This window comes from Plectropomus leopardus, chromosome 13, assembly GCF_008729295.1.
Source record: "Plectropomus leopardus isolate mb chromosome 13, YSFRI_Pleo_2.0, whole genome shotgun sequence".
NCBI lineage: Eukaryota > Metazoa > Chordata > Actinopteri > Perciformes > Serranidae > Plectropomus > Plectropomus leopardus.
The window spans coordinates 2,002,594-2,023,845 of record NC_056475.1 but is presented as its reverse complement, the minus strand read 5'-3'; the positions used below and the strand labels follow the sequence as shown (position 1 = coordinate 2,023,845).

The 21,252-nt window shown below is 40.5% G+C and overlaps 1 protein-coding gene across 5 annotated transcripts in view; it reads left to right on the top strand.

The window, feature by feature from the left end:
• specc1 (sperm antigen with calponin homology and coiled-coil domains 1) overlaps positions 1 to 21,252 on the top strand; it is a 108,190-nt gene that overhangs the window by 33,650 nt on the left and 53,288 nt on the right. For all 5 annotated transcript variants that reach the window (XM_042499132.1, XM_042499131.1, XM_042499134.1 and 2 more), the window contains one exon: positions 16,404 to 17,944. In XM_042499132.1, coding sequence (XP_042355066.1) covers positions 16,404 to 17,944 — 1,541 coding nt within the window. The remainder of the gene's footprint in view (positions 1 to 16,403; positions 17,945 to 21,252) is intronic.

Sequence of the window (21,252 nt, the reverse complement as noted above, 5' to 3'; positions counted from 1 at the left end):
GCTGGGACTAGTAAAAATCACTGAAAGGTTTGGAAAAATCATGGAAATATGTTGGGTGTAATATTTCTGTAGCTGACGGTGTCACATAGGTCTGATATGCGCTGCTCTGTGACAATGTTTTGGTTATGTTGTTTTTGTTTATTTCTTCTAAACAAAGGTTTTATCATTTTTTCCCCCCGTTCCGTCTCTCCCTTCATGTATGCCCTCGAGACATGCCAAATCATTTTTAAGCACTCTGGGCTGAGGCATTCAACTGTAAATAGCTGTTTTTTGTATTTGTTTTACACATGCGGGCCTGCAGGTTTGGAATTTTTCCATAAAATTTTTTGACAATTTTTTGATTTTTTTAAAAAAAAAAAAAAAAAAAACTTTTTTTAAATAGATTTTTTTCATCATTTATTTATTTATGTTGTTGAGAAAACATGTTTGGAAGGCATGTTCATTTTTTTTTTTTTTTTTGAAAGGCATGTCTTCAGAAATTGCCAAAGTGACATCATTTCTAAGAGATATAAACTGAAAAATATACAGAAATTATCATTTTCAAATTTTTGACTTTCCTTGAACATGTCAGGTGGGATGTTGAAATTATGTCAAAATAGAGTTTGAATTTTGTATGTTTGAAAAACAATTAGGCAAGTGGGGCTAGGAGAAAAAAAAGGTCCTTAAAAGTAATTTTAAGGATTTTGTCCCTGACAACATTTAGCAACCCTGTTTAACCTCTTAATTGAAGCAGGCGCTCATTATCTAATATCTTTCTATAAGATTTCCTTCCAGATGGTGAAACAGCCAGCTGAGGTTTGTCAGACTTTTGAAAGCAGAATAACAGTTGTGGAGAGAAATGTGGGAGCAGGAGGAACTCGTTCAGATGTGATTGATGGTGTTATCTCAGAAGTGGCAGGCTAAGGAGTAAGCTGTCTGCTACGGTGATAAGGAGGTCGTTATCAGAACCAAATTGCACTGAGGACTACTACACCGAGCCTTCCTGTCTCCTCTCTGGCTCGGCAGGAGAGCGGCCAGAACCAGAGTCTGCAGTCATCATGTTGTTGATGAATTGTCAGTTATATATTGTCCAATAACACTCGGTATATTTTCAGGGCTGCTGCTTAGGCAGTTGCTCTAAAACTGGGCGCGGGATGAAAGGAAGTATATGTTTGCGTAGTGAGGTAAAACAGGTTGTCGTGACGTTCACACGGTCAAAAATGGGAAATTTCACACACTCGTGGGTCCTCCAGGAGATTGATTCGGATGCTTGAAGGTAGCTGTAATGTTTGAAGATGCTGCCAAAAGTACAGTGTGTTTTTTTTTAAGTGGGGGATATTTTAAATGTAGCAGAGTGTGTTTAGTCATCGGATAACATTGATGTTTCTCCACTGTGGCATAGCAGTATTAAGTTTTTGTTTTTTTATGGGTGTGGGTACAAAAACTCAGCTCTGCTCAGACGTCCAAATTTTAAAGCCATAATTGTATAATTAAATGTTGACTTAGGTTTTTATGCCTCCGTGCCAGGGATAGTTCAGGCTGGAGGCATTTTGTTTTTGTGCTTTTATGTCCGTCCGTCCCATTCTCGTTTACATGATATCAAGAACCCCTTAAGATCTTATCTTTAAATTTGGGACGAACATCAAGTTCAAGGTTACTATGACCTTGCATCTGTCTCGATATCAGAAGATGGCCTCGAGGGAGTTTTCTCAAATTTGGCACAAACGTTCACTTGGACTCAACAATTAACTAAATAGATTTGAGTGGTTTTAGATGGAAGGTCAAGGTCACTGTGACCTTGCATCTGTCTCATTTTAAGGTCCCTGATATCTGAAGATGGTCTTGAGGGAGTTTTCTCAAATTTGGCACAAACAGTCACTTGGACTTAACAGTTAAGTGATTAGATTTGGGTGGTCGTAGATCAGAGGTCAAGGTCACTTTGACCTTGTCAGTCTCATTCTTGTGAATGTGGTATTTTAAGAACACCTTCAGTAAATTTCTTGCAATTTGACACAAAATTTCAAATGGACTCAAAGATGAATTTATACAAACTTGGTGGTTAAAGCTCATGGTCCCTGTGACCTGATGAGATGGCCTTGAATTTGGCACAAATGTCCATTTGCACACAAGAATTAACTGATAAGAATTTGGCTATCAAAGGTCAATGTCATGTTTTTTGGCCACAACTGAAGATGTCATGCTATCCTGACAAAATATCAATCAAGTGTCTGATAAAATAATAAAGTGCTAACATTTTTATCGTCAAAGGTCAAAGGTCAACTTCACTGTGACATCATAATCTTCTGCAAAAAACCCTTTTCTGTCCTTTACTCAACATCATATCTTGAATTGGTGACACCGATCTGTAAACTGATGATAGAGATCTTCTGTGTATGAAGCGTCCAGGTTTTAACAGACACGTATGTAAACTGTAACTGTAACTTGACTGGTGTGTGGAGGCATAAAAAACACGTGGCGGTAATTTTAGTTTTTTCTCACCCTCTTTAGGACCCCGGTTCTCCTATCAGCTTTGTTGTGTCAGTTAGTGTGGGAGAACTAATGCCTCTGTCAAATATTTTGCTTATTGGCATCATTTTAGCAGCTGCCTTCCTGACAAATATATAACAATGTTGAAAATAACATGGCAGTGCCAGCCCAGATTAGCCTACAGTACCTCCTCACTCACTGTACGATGTTAGAGTGCAGCCGAGACGTTCCTATAAGACACTTCTAACCCTGATACTAAATGCTTACGTCTGCTGTAATGTCTGGGGAAGCACTGATACATCGTGCCTCCCATGCAGAGCAGACTTATACGCAGATTGTTGTGCTATCTCAACGCAACATCAGAGCAAATTCACGCAGAGCAGGGATCCAACATGAGGAAGCAACTTTGTCCAAACTTGTGATAACCAGGGCGCCGTGAGGAAGTGACAGCAGTCATACTTTCCGTGGCAGCCAGCCGTTGGTAGAGTAAACACAGCGCTTTGTGTTTGCAGAGGAAGGTGTGTGCTGTTTAAATGTCCTGTTTGTGTAACAGGAGACGAAAGCCTGGACATCAAGGCTGATATATTACCTCCTCCTGGTCTGAGCTCGTAAAACTCAAAATATATGGTAGAGCTTTTAGAGATTTATGGACATTTAAAGGATTGCAGGACATTTGACAAATTTAGGAACTTTTTTCTGATTTTTAGTATGTTGTTTTGATTTTAGGACATTTTTCAGATTTTGTGACATTTCTCAGATTTTAGGACGTTTGTATGATTTTAGGACATTTTCAGGAATTTAGGACATTTTCTGGGATTTTAAGACATTTCTAGGACTTAAGGATGTTTCTGGGATTTCAGGACATTCACAAGATTATAGGATGTTTCTAGGATTTTAGGACACTTCTAAGATTTTAAGCTATTTCGGGAATTTATAACATTTCTCAGATTTTTAGGTCATTTCTAAGATTTAAGGACTTTTCTGTGATTTTAGTATGTTTAGGATGTCTTGAGGATATTAGGATGTTTCTAGGATTTTAGGACATTGGGGGCTCAACGTGGACCTCTGTTGGGGGTTGCAGGGGATCCTCCACTGGCATTTTTTCTGATCAACAAGCTCTGTTTTGATACTGTTTTGTGCACTCTGGCACCTTATGTTTACTAAAAGCACAAAAACAGTTCCCAGTGTGAATCACTTTATTTTTTTGTTGAATTAGAAAATGGTTGTTGGTCCATCCGACACACTATGAGGGGCTAGATTTGGTTGAGTCTCACTGTGGTAGAACTTCTCAGGATGTATAAAATTGACATCCTAAAAACAGCTGCATTGATTGACCTGATATATTTTGTGTGATGTCAGCAGCTGTCCTCGGCTCGTCCTCTCTCTGGGAATAGTAATCCTGTGGACGATGTAGGTTCTGCTGTTTGTGTCTTAGTGAAAGATCAGATCGTTGTCACTCTCTGACAGTGAAGCTGGGAACACTGGGTGTCATCTCGTTGATTATGTGTCTTTGTCCAGTCACTTCAGAAAGTGAAACAGCAGAATTCATTAACACATCCTCGCTAAAGTGGCGTTGGAAGCTTGGTGATGTAATGACTTTTTGTGAATTTCATGACACAGCTGATGTGACAGCTTCTCCTACCCTCTCCAAGTTAAGGACTGTCACGATGGCACGAATTTCCATGTTTGAGTTCACTATTTTTTTTAAATAGGGTTAGAAATTGGACGACTATATTGGCTAAGTACATTGCAGTTTTTAATTTTTTTTCTTTGGCCGCTCTGTTGGCTTCCTAGTAAGCCCAAACTATCGCTGCAGCACTGATCTGCTGAAGTAGTTTTGGTATCTGGTCTATTTTCTTTTCTATATTATTTTAGTAAAAGCCGTGTATCACTGCCAGACAAGCAGACAGACAGGCAGAGACTGAAGATTAACTCAGTGTTAAGAAAAGAGCAAAGGAGCAGAATTGCTTTTTAGTATAAGACGTTCCCCTGCAGCTTGTTCAAAAATGTGATCTTGTTATAACAGAGAAAAGAAAACTTGTAAAAAAAAAAAAAAAAAAAGGTACCGCCATGAACTGTACCCGCTTTTGCAAAATGACAAGAGGCCAGTTGCAGCAGCCTGTTATGTGTTTCTGGGACTTAAGGATGTTTCAAGGATTTTAAAACATTTACAGGAATTTAGGATATTTCTAGAATTTTAGGACATTTCCAGGATTTTAAGATTTTTCTAGGATTTAAGGACACTTCTAGGATTTGAGGATGTTTCTAGGATTTTAAGACATTTCTAGGATTTTAGCAAGTTTCAAGGATTTAAAGACATTTCTTAGATTTGAGGACATTTCTAGGATTTTGAGACATTTCTGGGATTTGAATATGTTTCAATGATTTAAAGACATTTCTCAGATACGAGGACATTTCCAGGATTTTAGCATGCTTCTAGGATTTGAGGACATTTCTAGGATTTTAGGACATTTCTAGGATTTTAGGATGTTTCTAGGATTTTAGGACATTTCCAAAATTTTACCCAATAATATTGCTTTACCACAGCTTGAAAACAATGCTTGAATTTCCTTTGCCTTGTTGGCTTGTCTCAAATGTTGCTTTTCTCTACGTCCTGGTTTGACTGAGCCCCTCTGTAGATTCGGCTGCCTCTCTGTTGATCGTGTTTTAAGCTGCGGTCAGTGGAAAAGGAGCCACAGTACCTAAGTGTTGCTTGAGATTAGAGGCTGATGTTGTCTTTTTTGCAAAAAACACATTTTGCAGCTTAATCTTTCCACAGAATGGGTTTTTAAATCCTTTTTGTGGTCAGTCCAGGAAAGTAGATCACAGCTTAATACATCTTAAGTCTTGTAACATTTATTCCGAAGGTATGAAGCCTAAGATGGAAATCATCAGAAGCTTTAAACTAAGTTTAGCAGTACAACCTGTTACCCATCACACACGCTGATCCTATAAACCTGCAATCATGTAAAATGGCATGTTATTATTCCTCCAGTGAGTCCTGTGTTAAACTGTTTTCCATTTGGAGCAGGAAGAAATCTCCCTCTGTCAGTTGGCCGGCTTGTGGTCCGTGCTATTGGATGTCTCTGTAGGGTACTGGCTCCATAAGTAGTGTAAAGCGGAGTGGATCAGCATAAGGACGCTGTGTTAAAAGTCTTAGCGTGCAGGCCAGTTAAAATGATTCAATCAAAATGATTAAAGGAGCCAAAGGACCGGGGCCAAGTGGCCCTCTGTGGCCTGCCAGCTCTCATGCTGCACTCTCATGCTGCGCTGCAGAGGAGGCTCAGAGCTGCTCACTCCTCAGGCAGAAACAAGCATTTCAGTGCAAAACACACAGTTCTGCACAGTTCTGCATACTGTATGATTTTTTTTTATAGTCAGGGTGGAGGGTTCGCCTGTCTGTTGTAAGCATGATTAAGTAACATGCTGCCTGCTGACGAGAGTCACAGCAGTGACTTAATACTTTAGGGTGTATTCCTGCACACTGACCATTTGAAACTGAAGCAAACTGCTTTGATTTCTATCAAAAACATTGGGAGAGGGCAATGTGCAATTTAACAACACATGGCCCAAAAAATAGCAAGAATTTAGCAAAAAAAAAGTTACAATACAATCACCTAAAAATAAGCAAAAAATAAAATTAAAAAAACAAAACACAAAAAACAAGACAATGATCTGAGGGAAATTTTTTTTAAAAATGTAGATTTTTTTTGTAATTTGTATTAAATTTGAAATGTATAAATAATAATTATAAATATAGTTTTTGGTAATTTTCCTTAGTTCATGCTCATTTTCGAATACCCCCTTCTAAAAATTTTCTTCATCACTTTTTACTCATTTCTTGCAATTGGTGAGAAATTTTTTGCAAAGTTGGCCATTGCTGTTTTTCCCCATGTTTTTGAAAGGGTTAATCACAGTATCACTTTCGTGATATCCAGCATCTTTTTCATACTAAACTAAAACCAAAACTTGTTTGTTTGATTTGCAAATTCTGAATTATTTTCTTCTAATTGTTGAGTAATCCAAGAGAAAAAAAAATATCCCCTCAGCGATGGAGTATAAGGACTGGGACGTTATGCTTATCTCCAAGTACGATACTAGCACGATACTTGGGCACTGATTTGATATGTATTCTGATTTTTAAGTATTGCAATTCTGCATGTATTATGATTTAATATTTAAATTTATTCATTTTTTTCACCTTTTTCAACACCTGACCAGAAGTAAAAAGCTGAGTCATATACTTATAAATCTGTATGTCATGATATATAATTCTAAACCAGTGCACATTAAGTCAGTCAGTCTTTTATTTCAGCTGCATACAAAAGTGGGAAATAACTTGTACATTTAAAATGAAAAAAAAAAAACCAAGTTGTTGAAATCAGCTTAAACTGTGACATTTAGTTGCCCCTGCTTTTGCCATGGGAAATGATAAATAAAACTATAAATATAAAAAATATATACATTTAATTTTCAAATAATAAATATAAATAATAATAATAATAATAATAATAATAATAATAATAATAATAATTTAAAACAAACAAAAAAAGAATAAAAAAACATGCAGCTTAAGTCATGTCTAGCCCTGCTTTTCCTATTAATGCGTGAACAGACCCACAGTGTTTCAGTACTTTTGTTTTACAATTTGAGCGTGCAGGTTTTATCTGTATCTGTACCTGCTTGCTTGCTATTGACTTTGTTTTCTTTGAATAAAATATTTTGTCACTTTATTCAACGATTACAACAAAAAATGCTAACTTCTTTTCCCTCTGCATAGACTAAAATCAAGCAATTACACAATTACACATTTTTTATCAATATAAGCACTGAAAATCATGATACTCAAGTGAATAATTTTTTTTCCCACACCTACTGAGCAGATTTCCCCTCATGCATCATGCATGTATAAATATTAATGTAAACTTGTTTTTCTTATGCAGCATAGGTTTTGCGGTAATGTGTTTGCATATAGATGAATATGACTGTGTTATCTAATAGTATTGTACAGTAGTACCTCCATTCAGCTAATGGCAGAGAAGATGATACAAAAAAGTTTGGCAAGAAGGTATCAGACCAGCTCAGAGGTTTTATGTTATTGGCAAAAACTGGCAAAATTGTGATATTTGGGTGGTGTCTGACAAAACAAAATATAATCGCTTTTATTGGTGTGAAAGTCACTGCATGTTGACTTTTCCTCCAGTGAATCTCAAACATTTAACTGAATGTTTGTTGTATTTTGGAATCTGTCTTATCCCAAGTGCAAACAGCCAATCAAATCGTGCATGTCGTCGGTCTCAAAGACGGGTGTTTGTCAGCCTTCAGCGAATCTCTGCAGCTTGATGATGTAGTGAAGTAAATCTGGTTTACACAGCTGACTGCTGTAAACAAACTCTGCCCGTCTGACAATGAATCAGTTTGCCCTTGTTTGGAATTGCTTCAGGGAGCCTCTGCAGTTTTGTATTATCTTCTCTTATTTATTTATCCCCTTGCATATTGGGATGGGCAATATATCAAATGCTTTTTCCACATGTGTTGTGTAAAATGACTTTATCACGGGCGTTGAGCATAAACTGTCACATCGTTTTTATAATCCTCCAGCGTTTCAGTTCTCTCACTCTCTCCTCTACGGCTCTCTGCCTCTCACAGACACACACACAAAGCAGCTTTTGCAGAGCTCCAGACCGTGACATTTTTGTAATATTTTGCAACCACGGAGCACTACTGCAATTTGCAAATACTATTAACTGGAGAGCTGTTAGTTTTTTCCTAGCTTTTAGTGAATTAATCATCACAGTCCAACTTAACAAGCGGCAGTGGCAGTAGTGTGAGCAGATTAAAGGCGCCGCGGTATCTGTTTAACGCTAACATCCAACTGTTGACCGAAAGCTTCAAGTCCACAGCACCATGTGTCCCGCATTGATTTAATTACAACACTGTTTTTTAAAATTTAATTATAAAAGTACTTATTTAACTTCCTTTTAACTGTATTTTATTAAATGCTATTGTAACAGTAGTGTATTCAACTTAATTATATGACAGTAGCTACTTTATTTAACTTTATTTTAACTGCAGTTCGTTCAATGATTTGATATTTTAGTAGTTAGCATTAGTTTGAAGGGCATTTAAATGTATTGAGATATACTGTATATCGTGTATCACAATATAGCCTTAAAATATCGCAATATTATTTTAAAGCCGTGTCACTCAGCCCTACGTTGACGGTTGAATGGATACATGAATCCAGATCGATGGATTGTTTCACCCTGAATAGAGTAAGATGTTTCTATGCTCTATTCACTCTATACCACCTTGTGTACCTTCCACTTTCATTTGACGATGTGTACAGATCCTTATTACAGCGAATGAACACTTTGAACCTCAGCGAGTGTTTTCAGTGGCACATTTGTGCTGCAGCTTACGGTCCTGGCTAATCTCTGCTCAGCCACCGTGGCCGTCATGGAGCCTCGCTGCTGTCTGTCCTCCGCTGTAGTCAGAGGAAAGGAATGCCTGTGAGTCTGACTGATGGGCGCCTGTTGACCTATTTCATGCCCTGACAGTCGGACAACAGGAAGGCCAGAAACATGGACCGCGTCCTCTGTCTCTCCTCTTCACTTCCACCTGACAGAGAAAACTGCACCGCACATTTCCTGGAACACAGAGCGGAAGACAGCGAGAGATTCCCATCCTGAAGCTTTGCCCGCCACGATGACGGAGCCAGTGCGTCATTTCAGGTGCCGGCTCTCTGACACTTGACCACCTGCGCTCATTAATTCATCATGACTCCTCACCCGTGACCCGTCCTGTTCTGTAAATTGAGGACTGCGTGCACTTTGCTCACAGTGCACTCCGTCACCTCTCGGCTGGCAGTCAGGCGGGCTGCAGTTAACCGGCCGTTGCTGGACGGCGTCCAGCCACACGGCTCCTGCTGTGATTTGAAAGCTTATCTTCATTAGAAAGAAAGAAGCCGGCACAGTGCATTACTGTGATCAGGGAGCCGACTTCCCATGGAATAACTGAATGCCTTTGGATTACTGGAAGTCGGTCTGCGTAATTCATTTAGATAATTAGTTAATGTAAACAACACAGTCACTTTATACGCTCAGTCTTCTTAGGCAGGTTTATTGAAGTTGGCAGCATGTCTGTTTTTATAGCTGCTGTCTAAACACTCGTTCTGGGTATCAGTACTCGATACCTTTAAAAATACATAGCACCTAGTATATCAAAAATTATCAAGGTAAACTGTACCTGCATTTTTGCATACATTTTTGTCACCAGATCTAGAAAAAAATGATGGTTTGTATGGTTTTGCATGCAGCCAATCACTGGGCGGGTTTGCATTAACCCTCAAATTGCGCAAATTGAAAATAAGCCTGATGGAAACAGGTCAGTATCCCCCAAAAAAACTCCCATTTATTGCAAAAAGTTTTTACACTGGCATTAGGTGGTATTTCAGGCGATTCGAAAAAGTCATATTTTGCAAAACTGCAATAGAAACCCTTTTTTTGGCTTTTCAAAGTCACATGATGCTGTGTCTGTGTGCTTGTCAGGAGGAACTGGCTCCTTCATGATGCAGCAGGAGCTTCAAGAGCTGTTATTGCATCACATAACTCTGAGAAAGTTGTTCGGATCATCCGGAAGTTTTGAAACTACAGTTCCTTAAAACTATTTACACCCAGGGTGCAAATAGCAGTGTTGGCTTTGGGCACCTGGGTCATGATGGCATCTGCCAAAAAAAAAAAAAATCTGATTAAATATTTTGTTGGTATCAATATTTCTTGGATACTGCTGGTATATGTACTGGAATTGTATTTTTTTGTATGGGACCTGGCCGTACTAAACACAGTCACTGGACATAAAAAAAATCCTCTTTTCTAACAGTAATTTTATTGAAATTGTAATGGTTTATCAAAACACGTACATCAATGTACAAATATTTATCCACCCAACAGTCCCATATTCCCACAGACAAAGACAATAAAATTAACATTGACAATAATAATAAAAATAATAATATTAACAATAATAACAAGAAGAAAATTAAATAAATTAAATTAAATACATAAATAATCAAAAAAAAATTACATTTTTTAAAAAATTAATAAAAACTAGAATAGTAAGTAATATAACAAACATCAAAGTAATAAAATAAAATGATATATAAAATAAGATAAAAGGCAGGATCAATACCTTCATGTTATCCATAAAACATTTACTTTTCAGTCAGTGATACACGTTTCATCGGCCAAGAAGGGCATAAATTAATCCCAAATACAAGCAAACTGTCTCTGTTTACCTTTAACAATATACGTCAGCCTATCCAGCCCAAGACATGTACATTAAAAAATATCCTAAACTGGAAAAAAACCTACAAAGAATCTTCTTCCATCCACACTGTGAGTAATGACTTAAATTTAGGATTTTAGAAGAAGTATAACACAGTTCCTGAGACAATGTCCTCCATCACTGGGAATCATTTTCTGCTCTTTCTTCTCTGTGTTTGGCTGTTTTTGCACTTTGCTATCAATAAGAGCTCCTCAGACTGCATGAGGATTTATTCGTAGCCAGAGGAGAAAAGCTCCTCAGTGAGCCAGTTAACTGCCCAGTCCACTCCTTTTCACAGATTTAGTGCTTCTTAGAGGAAGCTATAAACGGTCCTGGACCTGAGCCGGCCTACATCAAAGACGGCACTAAATTAAGACTAAGCTCACTCTTAAACACCTCGGCCTTTGATATTTGTTTAAGAGAGTTTTACACACACCTACAGTGGAGAGGTTTTCTTTTTCTTTTTATTTTGAACAGACGGTAGTGAACATAAACTGACTTGTAAATGTACAAAATTTGCATAGCTACCAGGGTTGGGCTGGTGTAATTTGATCTTCTTCATGTTGCAGTTGTTTGGCTTTCTGCCTGTCAGACACTAGTGGCTTTTTAGTTTATAAACAACCATATTATCATTTTAATCGCGTGGTCATATGACTTATTACTAGTGGAATAGAGTGGTGTGAAGAAGTGAGTGCTAAAATGCGGAGGTCCATTAGCCTTTAGCACTTCCCTCGTCTCAAAGTCTCTGTTTTTTTTAAATGGGTTTTTCAGTAAAATGCCTTAAGTAAGGTCTGTGGTTTACATAGACTTGAGATATTTAGACCTTTTTTTCTGCAAAATAAAATACGTCCGTACAAACACAATTTTTGAACTTTTAAGGTTTTTCCGCATCTTAAAAAAGGCGGTTGCTAACAAGCAGCTAAATGGGACGACAGTGCTTGTTGGGGACGTTAGACGTCATCACACCGGCAACAGAAACTCATCCGGCGCCTTTACGGCTATATAGCAATAGTCGCTTCGAACTCATAGATTTATCTGTTATTTTATATTTTTCAGTTGTGTTTTAACGTGTTTTTACAGCGAGAGTGAACGATAAAGTACAGAAAAGTGCACATTTTTGCCTGAGCCAAACTTAATAACAGTAATATATATATATATATATATATATATAGAGAGAGAGAGAGAGAGAGAGAGAAATATAATGAAGATAGTGATGAATATAGTTTTTTTTTCTGGACACTTTTCCCTCATTTTTTTGAAAATATTTATAAATATTTGCAGTTTATGGGACATTTCCTGCCAAATTGCTCATTGTTTTTTCCCGTGTTTTTGAAAAAAAAAATCAAAACTATTGTCCCAGGTTTCAGAGCTTTAAGTGCTAGTTAAAGACGTCTGAACGCAGCACATGAAAACTGACATTGATGCAGGTGTTTAATGGTTAACTGTTGTCATTTGGCTTGGTTGCACATTGAAGAATTTGGGGGAAAACATTAAGGTGTCGATGTAATTTACAGCAGTGCCGTGCGACGCGTTAATGTATTCACTCACATGGTGTCCTGGGAGTCTTTTACAGACGTCCACTGAGCAGCTCTGCAGGAGCAATCGGAGGTTAATTGCCTCTTTCAGGGACATTTCAGCTGCCTCTCTTTCTCCACTCTTCAGTCCGTCATCACCCAGTTTAGATGATTCAGAGTCTGTTTCTTCTGTCTAGTTATTGGTAGCACCATCTGATCCAGTGTCATGTTCAACTGTAGGTGTTCGTGGTCTCTGTGATGTCTCGTCCTGTCCTCTTGGTGTCAGTTTTGTCTCCCGTGTCTGGCAGAGTGTGCACCTGATGATGTGAAAATTGAAATAATACACGTCTGCAGCTGCTGTGTTGGTCTTGGAAACAGGTTGTTAACTGGGGTTGTATTTTTAATCGACTAGACACACTGATACTCTGTCAGCGGCAGCTCATATCAGCTTTATGAAACAATATTGCTGAAACAATATAATTACCGGTTCCGATAATTATCATGCATCCCTATCTAAAACCCTTGAAACCTCCTTAAATCCTAGAAATGTCCTAAAATCCTTCAAATATTCTAAGATCCTAGAAACATACCAAAATCCTAGAAATGTCTTAAAATCCAAGAAACGTCTTTAGATTAAATGTCCTAAATCTTTGAAATATGTTTGGGGCTGCTGTGGCCTCTGGCCTCCTGCCATTTTTTAAGTGTCCCCCAATCAAAGCAGTGTCCCTGCTCTCGTGGCTGTCTCTGCCTCCTGAGGACGCCTGTGCTGACTCCTGGCCTGTGGACTGGTGTCATGTCTCCGTGCACGTTGAGCAGCTGTGGTGATGTCATGGCTAAAGAGGTGGGCGATCTAAAGACGAGTGAGTTCATGAGCTCCATCTGGGTTTTATTCACGGAGAGGAAAACAGAATATGAAGGAACAGCGAATGAAAGTGCCGCTCCTGGCATCTCTCCTCCCTGCAGGAACGGACTGATCTTAATCTCATCGGACTCTCATGTCTGTCTCTAACAAGGACCTTTTGTCCCCCGTCTTTATTGACACCTATAATGAGAGTATGACAAGTGGTGGTGAAACAGGCGTGAGCTGCGAGGTGTTTCATTCTCTTCTGGGCCGTGTCTGGACGATGCTTCCCGTGGTGCACAGTAAACAGTCATTTAGACACACACTGCTGATTTCATGTTAACATCTTCCATGTGACAGGACATAATTTCGGAGTGTGTGCTGTCCTCATTCTGTCAGTCATGGCTTCATCCTCTGTGAAGTGCACAGAAAAGTGACTGTTGATTTTTAATGGCACGCTGGATCTTTGTCAACTGCAGCTCCGTCCAGTCGCAAATTAATCTAACTGATCGGGTTGGAGTGCCGCACATGTTAATAAACAGGTTGGAGGTGCTTTTAAAGAAGGGCTTTTAGCTGGATGTCACTGACGCTCAGAGCTGACAGAGCAGACCGTCGCTCTTTATTTTTGTCTTTTTTTAGGAGGTTCAGGGGATCTTTATGTGGAGGGAGCAGGTCTGCAGTATACGTCACATGGAAGTGGTTTGCATCATCGGAAAGCTGGGAAAGTGAAGATTCATTTAAAAGAAGTAAAGAAAAGATGTAACTCTTGCACACGTACGACAACCCACTAAACCTTAACCCTGTGAAGTCAGGGCAAATTGGCTTATTTTCATTCAAAAACATGGAAAAAAGGCAATAGGCATTCTTAAAAGAAATGACCCAAAAATTAGCAAGAAATTAGTAAAAAGTACAAGAAAATTACATGGAGAATAATAATAATAATAAAGATAATATAGTTTTCTAGCTAAGCTCCTAATATTCTAAAATCCGAGAAGCGTCCTAAAATTGGAGAAGTTCCTTGAAATCCTAAAAAAAATAAAATAAAATAAAATCATAAAAATGTTGGAAATCATTTTAAAAAAAGTCCTAAAATTGGAGAAATGTCCTGAAACCTGAGAAATGTGCTAAAATCTTGGAAAACAACTATGGAGTTACTGTGAGTGGCCCCTGGCCTTCTGTCATTTTACAAAAGTGTCCCCCAAGTAAAGCAAGTTGAATATCCTGGTTATATAACCTTCTTTTTACTGAGACATTCTGAGGTGAGAGGTCAGGGAACCCTGAGACACAGCTGTGCCAGATTTTCCCTTTGAATCGTTAAATCTGAGCCCGCTGCAGCCTCTGAGGGACATTAATGTCAGCAGAGGACGCCGGCGTCCTCGCGGAGAGGAAGAAGTTAAAGAGCGTCCTTTAGCTGACAGCCTAATCTCACTGACATTCAGAGCTGACAGATCTGAGTGCTTTTCTTTAAAATCTGAACCTGGAGTGTTTAATCAAAGATTTTTAGGTTATCATTAGCGAGCCCACCTCACTTTTTCAACCACAGCTGCACACTCGGGGAATGTTAAACGGCTTTGTGCCCCTGAACTGGTGCCAGTGTTGGCAGCTCCTGCCACAGTTTCTAGTTTATTCAATGAGGATCGTCTGTGCAGAGTGCCTATCAATGGCAGGGTGCTTAAAGAACCCACAGGAGTGTAGGATTTCCTCTCCAAACTAGGCCATTTGTTTGTGGATTTTGTGTGTGTGTTGTAAGTGTGTGCTTGCTCAGGGTGATGCTCTGTCTATCTCCGCACACAGGCTGTCTGTCTGGTCTCTGCTCTGTGGGTTTGATGATGATGTGTGCGTGTTAGAGACACAGGGCCGTCTTTGTGTGCACGCTGCTTAAGCTGCTTTGTGCCTGAACGCTTCACGTGCACGGGGACCTTTGTCGTCCTTTGAAACAAGCAGCTCCCTTGTGTCTGCTGTCGCTGTTTGCTGAATGATCGGAAAATAAACAATAAAAGGTTTTCAGGCTCGCGCCGGGCATCAGTAAATACTCTTCATATTTGAGAGAGGTCTGGAAAAGGCTGGCGCGTGCCAGCGACCCACGCTGATGATGCCTTTTGAAATGCCACAGTTAAGCTGGGCTGTGGCGATGAATGAGCGCAGACAGACAGTGCCAGGCAGATGCTCTGTTGTCCAAACAGAGAACAATAATGTGAATAGAGTACAGTGACCAGCAACATCAAACTGCTGAATAATACAAGTGTCTGAATGTGACACAATGTCCATTCAATTAGAGTCATTACACGATGTTCACAAATCCATCCTCCCAGCATGACGGTACAGAGATCCCATTAACCTCCCTTCTCATAGTCCAAGCTGTTAAATGTTATTTAACTCAGTGAAGGTTTTTATTTTAAACTTAGCAATCTTCTGACTGTAAACTGGAATCACAAGGCGGGTTTCCATTAACCGTCATTATCTGAAATTGTGGATATAAAATACGCCTAATGGAAACACATAAATTAAAAAAAAAAACTCCCAAGAGGTGGTATTTCAGGCAAATGGAAAAAGCCATATTTCATAAAACTGCAATGGAAACACTTTTTTGGCTTTTATAGGTCACATGATGCTACGGCTATGCACTTGTCGGTAGGAACTGGCTCCCTCGGGCACGATGCTGCAGCATAATTATGTATTTATTAGGTTTATAAGGTTACCTTTTTTCAGGTAATTTCCTGGTTTTGTTCTTTTACCTTTTTTTGGTTGTTGTTTTTTTTTTGTTAGTTTTAGGTGATTTTTTTAAAGTAATTTCTTTGTATTTTTTAAAAAATTATTTATTTTATTTTTTTAAGATTATTTTTTGGGCTGTTTACCTTTATTTAATAGGACAGCTTAAGCATGAAAAGGGTAGAGATAGGGGGATGATATGCAGTAGAGGGCCGATGCTAGAATCGAACCTGCAACCGCTGCTGCAAGGACGCCCGCTCTTCCAAGTGAGCTACTGGGCGCCCCATTGTAATATTTTTTTAATTATTTATTTATTTATTTATTTTTTTGCTAATATTTGGGTCATTTCTTGTGAAGTTGCTCATTCCTTTCTTTTCATGTTCAAGCCAGCATGTTCAGTTTCAAAGGGTTAAATAAATATATGTACTTATAATTGTCACATTATCTTTACAGTTATAAATCCTAAAACTCCGTCAACTGCAATGTTGATTTCTGATTTGATAACGTAGGTACCTGAACGCTGTCTCTAATGTCACTCTGTTTTGCAGGTGCACAAGCTGCCAAGAAGTCCGGTATCCCGGCTCCCAGAGAAATCCCCTCCACCATAACAAGAGACCGCATCTCTCTGCGGGACCAGCTCAGGAGCTCCTCCACTAAGAGGATGGTTTCCAGTGCCAGCACCTCCAGCCTCTCCACCCTGGCAAAGCAGACACGAGGTTCGACCAAGTCCCGCGGAGACGCAGAGGTCCAGGAAAAGGGCCTGCTGGAGTGCCAGGTGAAGGAGCTGCTTGCTGAGGCCAAAGCCAAGGACTTAGAGATCAGCAGCCTCAGGACGGAGCTGCAGCGCTGCAAAGGTAAAGCCTCCACCGCTCCTTCCTCGCCGTCGGCAAACTCCGTCGCGTGGCAGGAGCCTGTCGCAGATCGAGAGCAGGCGCAGGTGGCGGAGGCCCTCGTGTTGGTCGGGGAGCTGAGGGAGAAGAACGGGAAGTTTCAGAGGGAGCTGGCAGCGCTCAGGGAGGAGAACCAGGGACTGAAGGAGAAGCTGCTCTCCTTGGAGGCGTCTCCTCTGGCGAGTACAAACACAAGCAGTCCCTCCAAACCTTTAGTGAACGGTCTGCCCTCAGACTCCTCTGCTCCACCACAGGACAGCCTCCCTTCTACTGCCAGCCCTCTCAAAACGTCCGTCTCCTCCGGCTCTGACATCACCAAGGACTCCCCATCACCTGACTCCTCGGAGTTTGAGAAGATCCCATCGCGATCCGAATCAGCGAGCAGCTGCGTCAGTGAAGCCGCCAACGCAGGCGGGCAGGATGTGTCTGTGCAGAGCCTGACAGAGCAGATTCACAAGATGGAGGAGAGCCACCACAGCACAGCCGAGGAGCTGCAGGCGACCGTGCAGGAGCTGGCTGATCAGCAGCAGGTGGTGCAGGAGCTGACGGCCGAGAACGAGCGTCTCACTGAGGAGAAGCGCCTCCTGCAGACGTCTCTTCAGCAGCAGAGGGAGCGGCTGGAGGTGCTGGCCCAGAAGAACGAGGCACTCGCCGGTCGTCTTCAGGAGCAGGTCCAGGCCCAGGCCAAGAGAGAGGAGGAGCTGGGCAGCCAGGGGCCCCGGCTGGCCGAGCTGGAGCAGAGGTACGCCGAGCTGGTGGAGAGCTCGCGCTTCGAGCGGGAGAAGCTGGTGGACATCCAGCAGCAGCTGACAGGCAGCCTGCGGGCTCTGGAGGAGGAGCACCAGGAGGCGCAGGGCCAGGTGCGCTGTCTCAGAGAGGAGTTGGACAGGCTGCAGGCCCGGCTGGACAGGGAGGTGGAGGCCGGAGGTCAGGCGGCACACGCCGCAGAGGAGCAGAGGGCGACAGCAGACTGCCTCAGGCTGGAGAACAGTCGACTGAAAGCGCAGGTGGACATTGAGCGGCAGAAGGTGGGCGAGCTGAAGGCCATGCAGAGCGCCAGTGACAGCAGCGAGGTGCAGAGCCTGCTGAAAACGGCCCACGCCGAGAGAGACCGGCTGGAGGTGGAGCTGACGGAGCTGAGGCAGGAGCTGCTGCAGGCGCAGGCCGAGACTGAGCATGTGCGAGCCTCGATGTCAAAGGTAGGAGCGGTGCAAAGGTTTCAGCTCAATGTCCTGTGATTTATAGTGTTTTTAACTGGTTCCCAACTGGTCCAGCCCTTTGGGTCCAGAGTTAGTCCTTAAGGTCTGCCACATAATCAGTTTTATTTGACAAAATGTTGTAAAACGTGGGCTCAAATCATAATAAAATAAAACATATTGCAAGAATAATGTGCAGTTAGTTAAAACCAGGGGCAATTCTAGCATTTGAGGACATTGGGAGCTTAGCTTAATTAAGCTTTTGGCTTTCTTTTTTCTTTTTTTTGATTTAAAAAAAAATTTCTTGAGAAAGATTTTCTTGTTTCAGACGATTTTTGGCAATTTTTAAAGAAAACATGTCCTCCAAACCCTCCGTGGGTTTGGTGTTTTGTTTTTCTTTTTTGTTTGTTTCTTGAAAATTTTGGGTAATTTCTAAAAACCTTTGGCATTTTTCGTTCTATATAATTTTTTATTTTATTCTATTTTTTAGGCTTCTTTTTTATTTTTCAAAACATTTTTGGTTATTTCGAAAATAAAACATGATTTCACGTTATTTTGGCAATCTTTATTTTGGTAATAAAGATCACCAAAATGATACTATTTATTGTAGCCAGAAACTGTAAAAACTGAAATGATATTTGGATTTTAAATTTTTCAGAGGACACTGCAACCAGGAAAAGTGCTTGTAAATGACATGTATGTGAGTCACTTGCGGTCCATTGAGAATGGACCTTTGACCCACTTTTGGACCACAACCCACCAGTTGGGAACCTATGATGAATTGTTGAACATTTGTTTGGTCTGTTATTTAAAGGGGAACTATTTTGCTTTACCTTGTTTTTTGAAATGAAGGAATTAATAATCATCTCCGATTGTTTGTTCGGAGATGTTTGTTTTGAGACGATATTTTGAGACACCGTGGTCGTCCATTTAAAACTGGACAACTCTTGATGATTTGAGAACGTCTCTGCGCCGTTCAAACTTTTTCCGCTCGGCTGCTTCCATTGTGCCGTGCCAAGTCGTGTGTGTACCAACCAGGACTTGAATTATGTGTGACTCAACGTTCACAAAAGCCTTTGTTATGTCAATGAGCTCATTTGTTGTGTTGGATAAAACTTTCGGGAATTCCCTAAAGAGCCGTCCACATTTACAGCAAAATATGACAATCAAAGCAAATGGTTCGTTTGTTTAGAAATAGCTCATTGATTTTTGTTTATGTTCTGTTCTCGCAGTGCCGTCATTTTCAGGAAGAGATTTGAAAAAGTCCAAAAATCTACAATAATATGTTTAGTAATAACTAACTTGCTTTGCTTAGGGGCCACTTTTGGAAAACACCTGAGGCCAGGGGCCAGTCGCACCAGCCACATACATGTTTTCTGGGATTTTAGGACATTTCGAATGTTGGGACCTTTCTAGGATTTTAGGACATTTCGAGGGCTTTAGGGTATTTCTAGGATTTTAGACTTTTTTTAGAATTTCAGGACAATTCTAGGATTTTAGACCATTTCGAAGACTGTAGGATGTTTCTATAATTTTAGAATGTTTTTCAGGATTTTAGGACAATTCTAGGATTTTGGGATGTTTCTGTGATTTTAGGATATTTCTACAATTTTAGGATGTTTTTAGGATTTCAGGACATTTTTAGGATTTTTGGACAATTATAGGATTTTAGCATCTTTCTATGATTTCGGGGAATTTGTATGGTTATTGAATGTTTCTTTGATTTTAGGACATTTCTAGGATTTTAGGACATTTCAGGGACGTTAAAATGTTTCTAGGATTTTCTGATGTTTCTTGGATTTTAGAATATTTTCAGATTTTAGGACATCAGGGTCTTAGCTAGGACCTCCACTTGCAGGTTTTGATAAACAAGCTCTATTTTGTTGCTGTTTTATGCACTCTGGCACCTTATGCGTACTAAAAGTACAAAAAACATCCCAGTTTGAATCAGTGTATTTTTAACGTGAATTAGAAAACGATCGGGAGGCCTCCCTGCCTCCTATCAGGGCCCAGATTTGGCCTGTGGGCTGTAAGTTAAGTATCACTGTGCTAATAACTAAAAGATGAGAGTTATGGGGCGACCATAACATTTTTATTTATTCTTGGCTCAGTCACTTGTTGAATGTGAACATGAGGACACACATTTTCCACACTGGTCCAAACATGACCATTAAAGCAGCTTTACAGCTGATACTGGCTGCTTTTCTTCACCACAGCGGCGCATGAACTCACTCAGATAGTTTTCATATGATCCTCAGTAGTCGCTTCGGTTTTCCCCTTCAACACCACAAACACCGGAGAGGCTGTGTGGGTTTGGGGTCATGTAAGTTGGTGATGACTCCAAACTTAGGCGTGTCACCATCAGCTCAGTGATGTCGTCATTGTTGGACCGGGACTGCAGTGCCAACAGTAGGGTGGTCCACCAGTGTGTGACCCTCTGAGTCACTCTGCCGTTCTCTGCCACATGGGTGTGAGGCCGCTCCGTAACATCACTCACGAACATCCGAATATATCAGAGCCACATGCTGTCAGCGGGAGAGGGTCCTGCATAACTACATCAGTTACTTATTTTAGTGTATGCTCGCAGAGATCTGCGTCACGGTGTCATTTCTCAGGATGACAGCGACCATCGTGGTTCACTGACTTCAGCTTGAGTGTTATTCAGCAGAAGGAGCAGTGAACACGTCGACGAGATTTAATCCAAACTGAACTCCTTTTCCATGAGTCACCGTCACCTTGTATGACTGTGGTCATTGTCAGACATAGTTTAGCTTGTGTGTAAACAGCACTGCATGGACTTCAGCATAACTGACATTTATCCCTATTTACATCCCAGTTAAGTTTTTATTTATCCGTCTTTTCTAGGTAAGTTTTTATAACTCTGCACTGGCGATAGATGAGGCCAGAGGCATTATGTTTTTAGGTTGTCTGTCCATCTGGCCCATTCTTGTGAACACAATATGTAAAGAACACCTCGAGGGAATTTCTTCAAATGTAGAACAAACATCCACTCAAACTCAGTGATGAACGGATTAGATTTTGGTGGTCATAGGTCAAAGATCAAGGTCACTGTGACCTCATCTGCCTCAATAGTTTGAACATGACATCTCAAGAACACTTGGAGGGAATTTCTCTAAATTTGGCAGAAATGTTCGAGTGGACTCAAGGATGAACTGATTAGAATTTGGTGGTCAAAGGTCAAGGTCATGGTGACCTTTCTCATTCTTATGAAAGCGATATCTCAAGAACACATTAAGGGAATTTCTTTAAATTTGACACAAACATTAACTTGGACTTAATGATTAACTGAT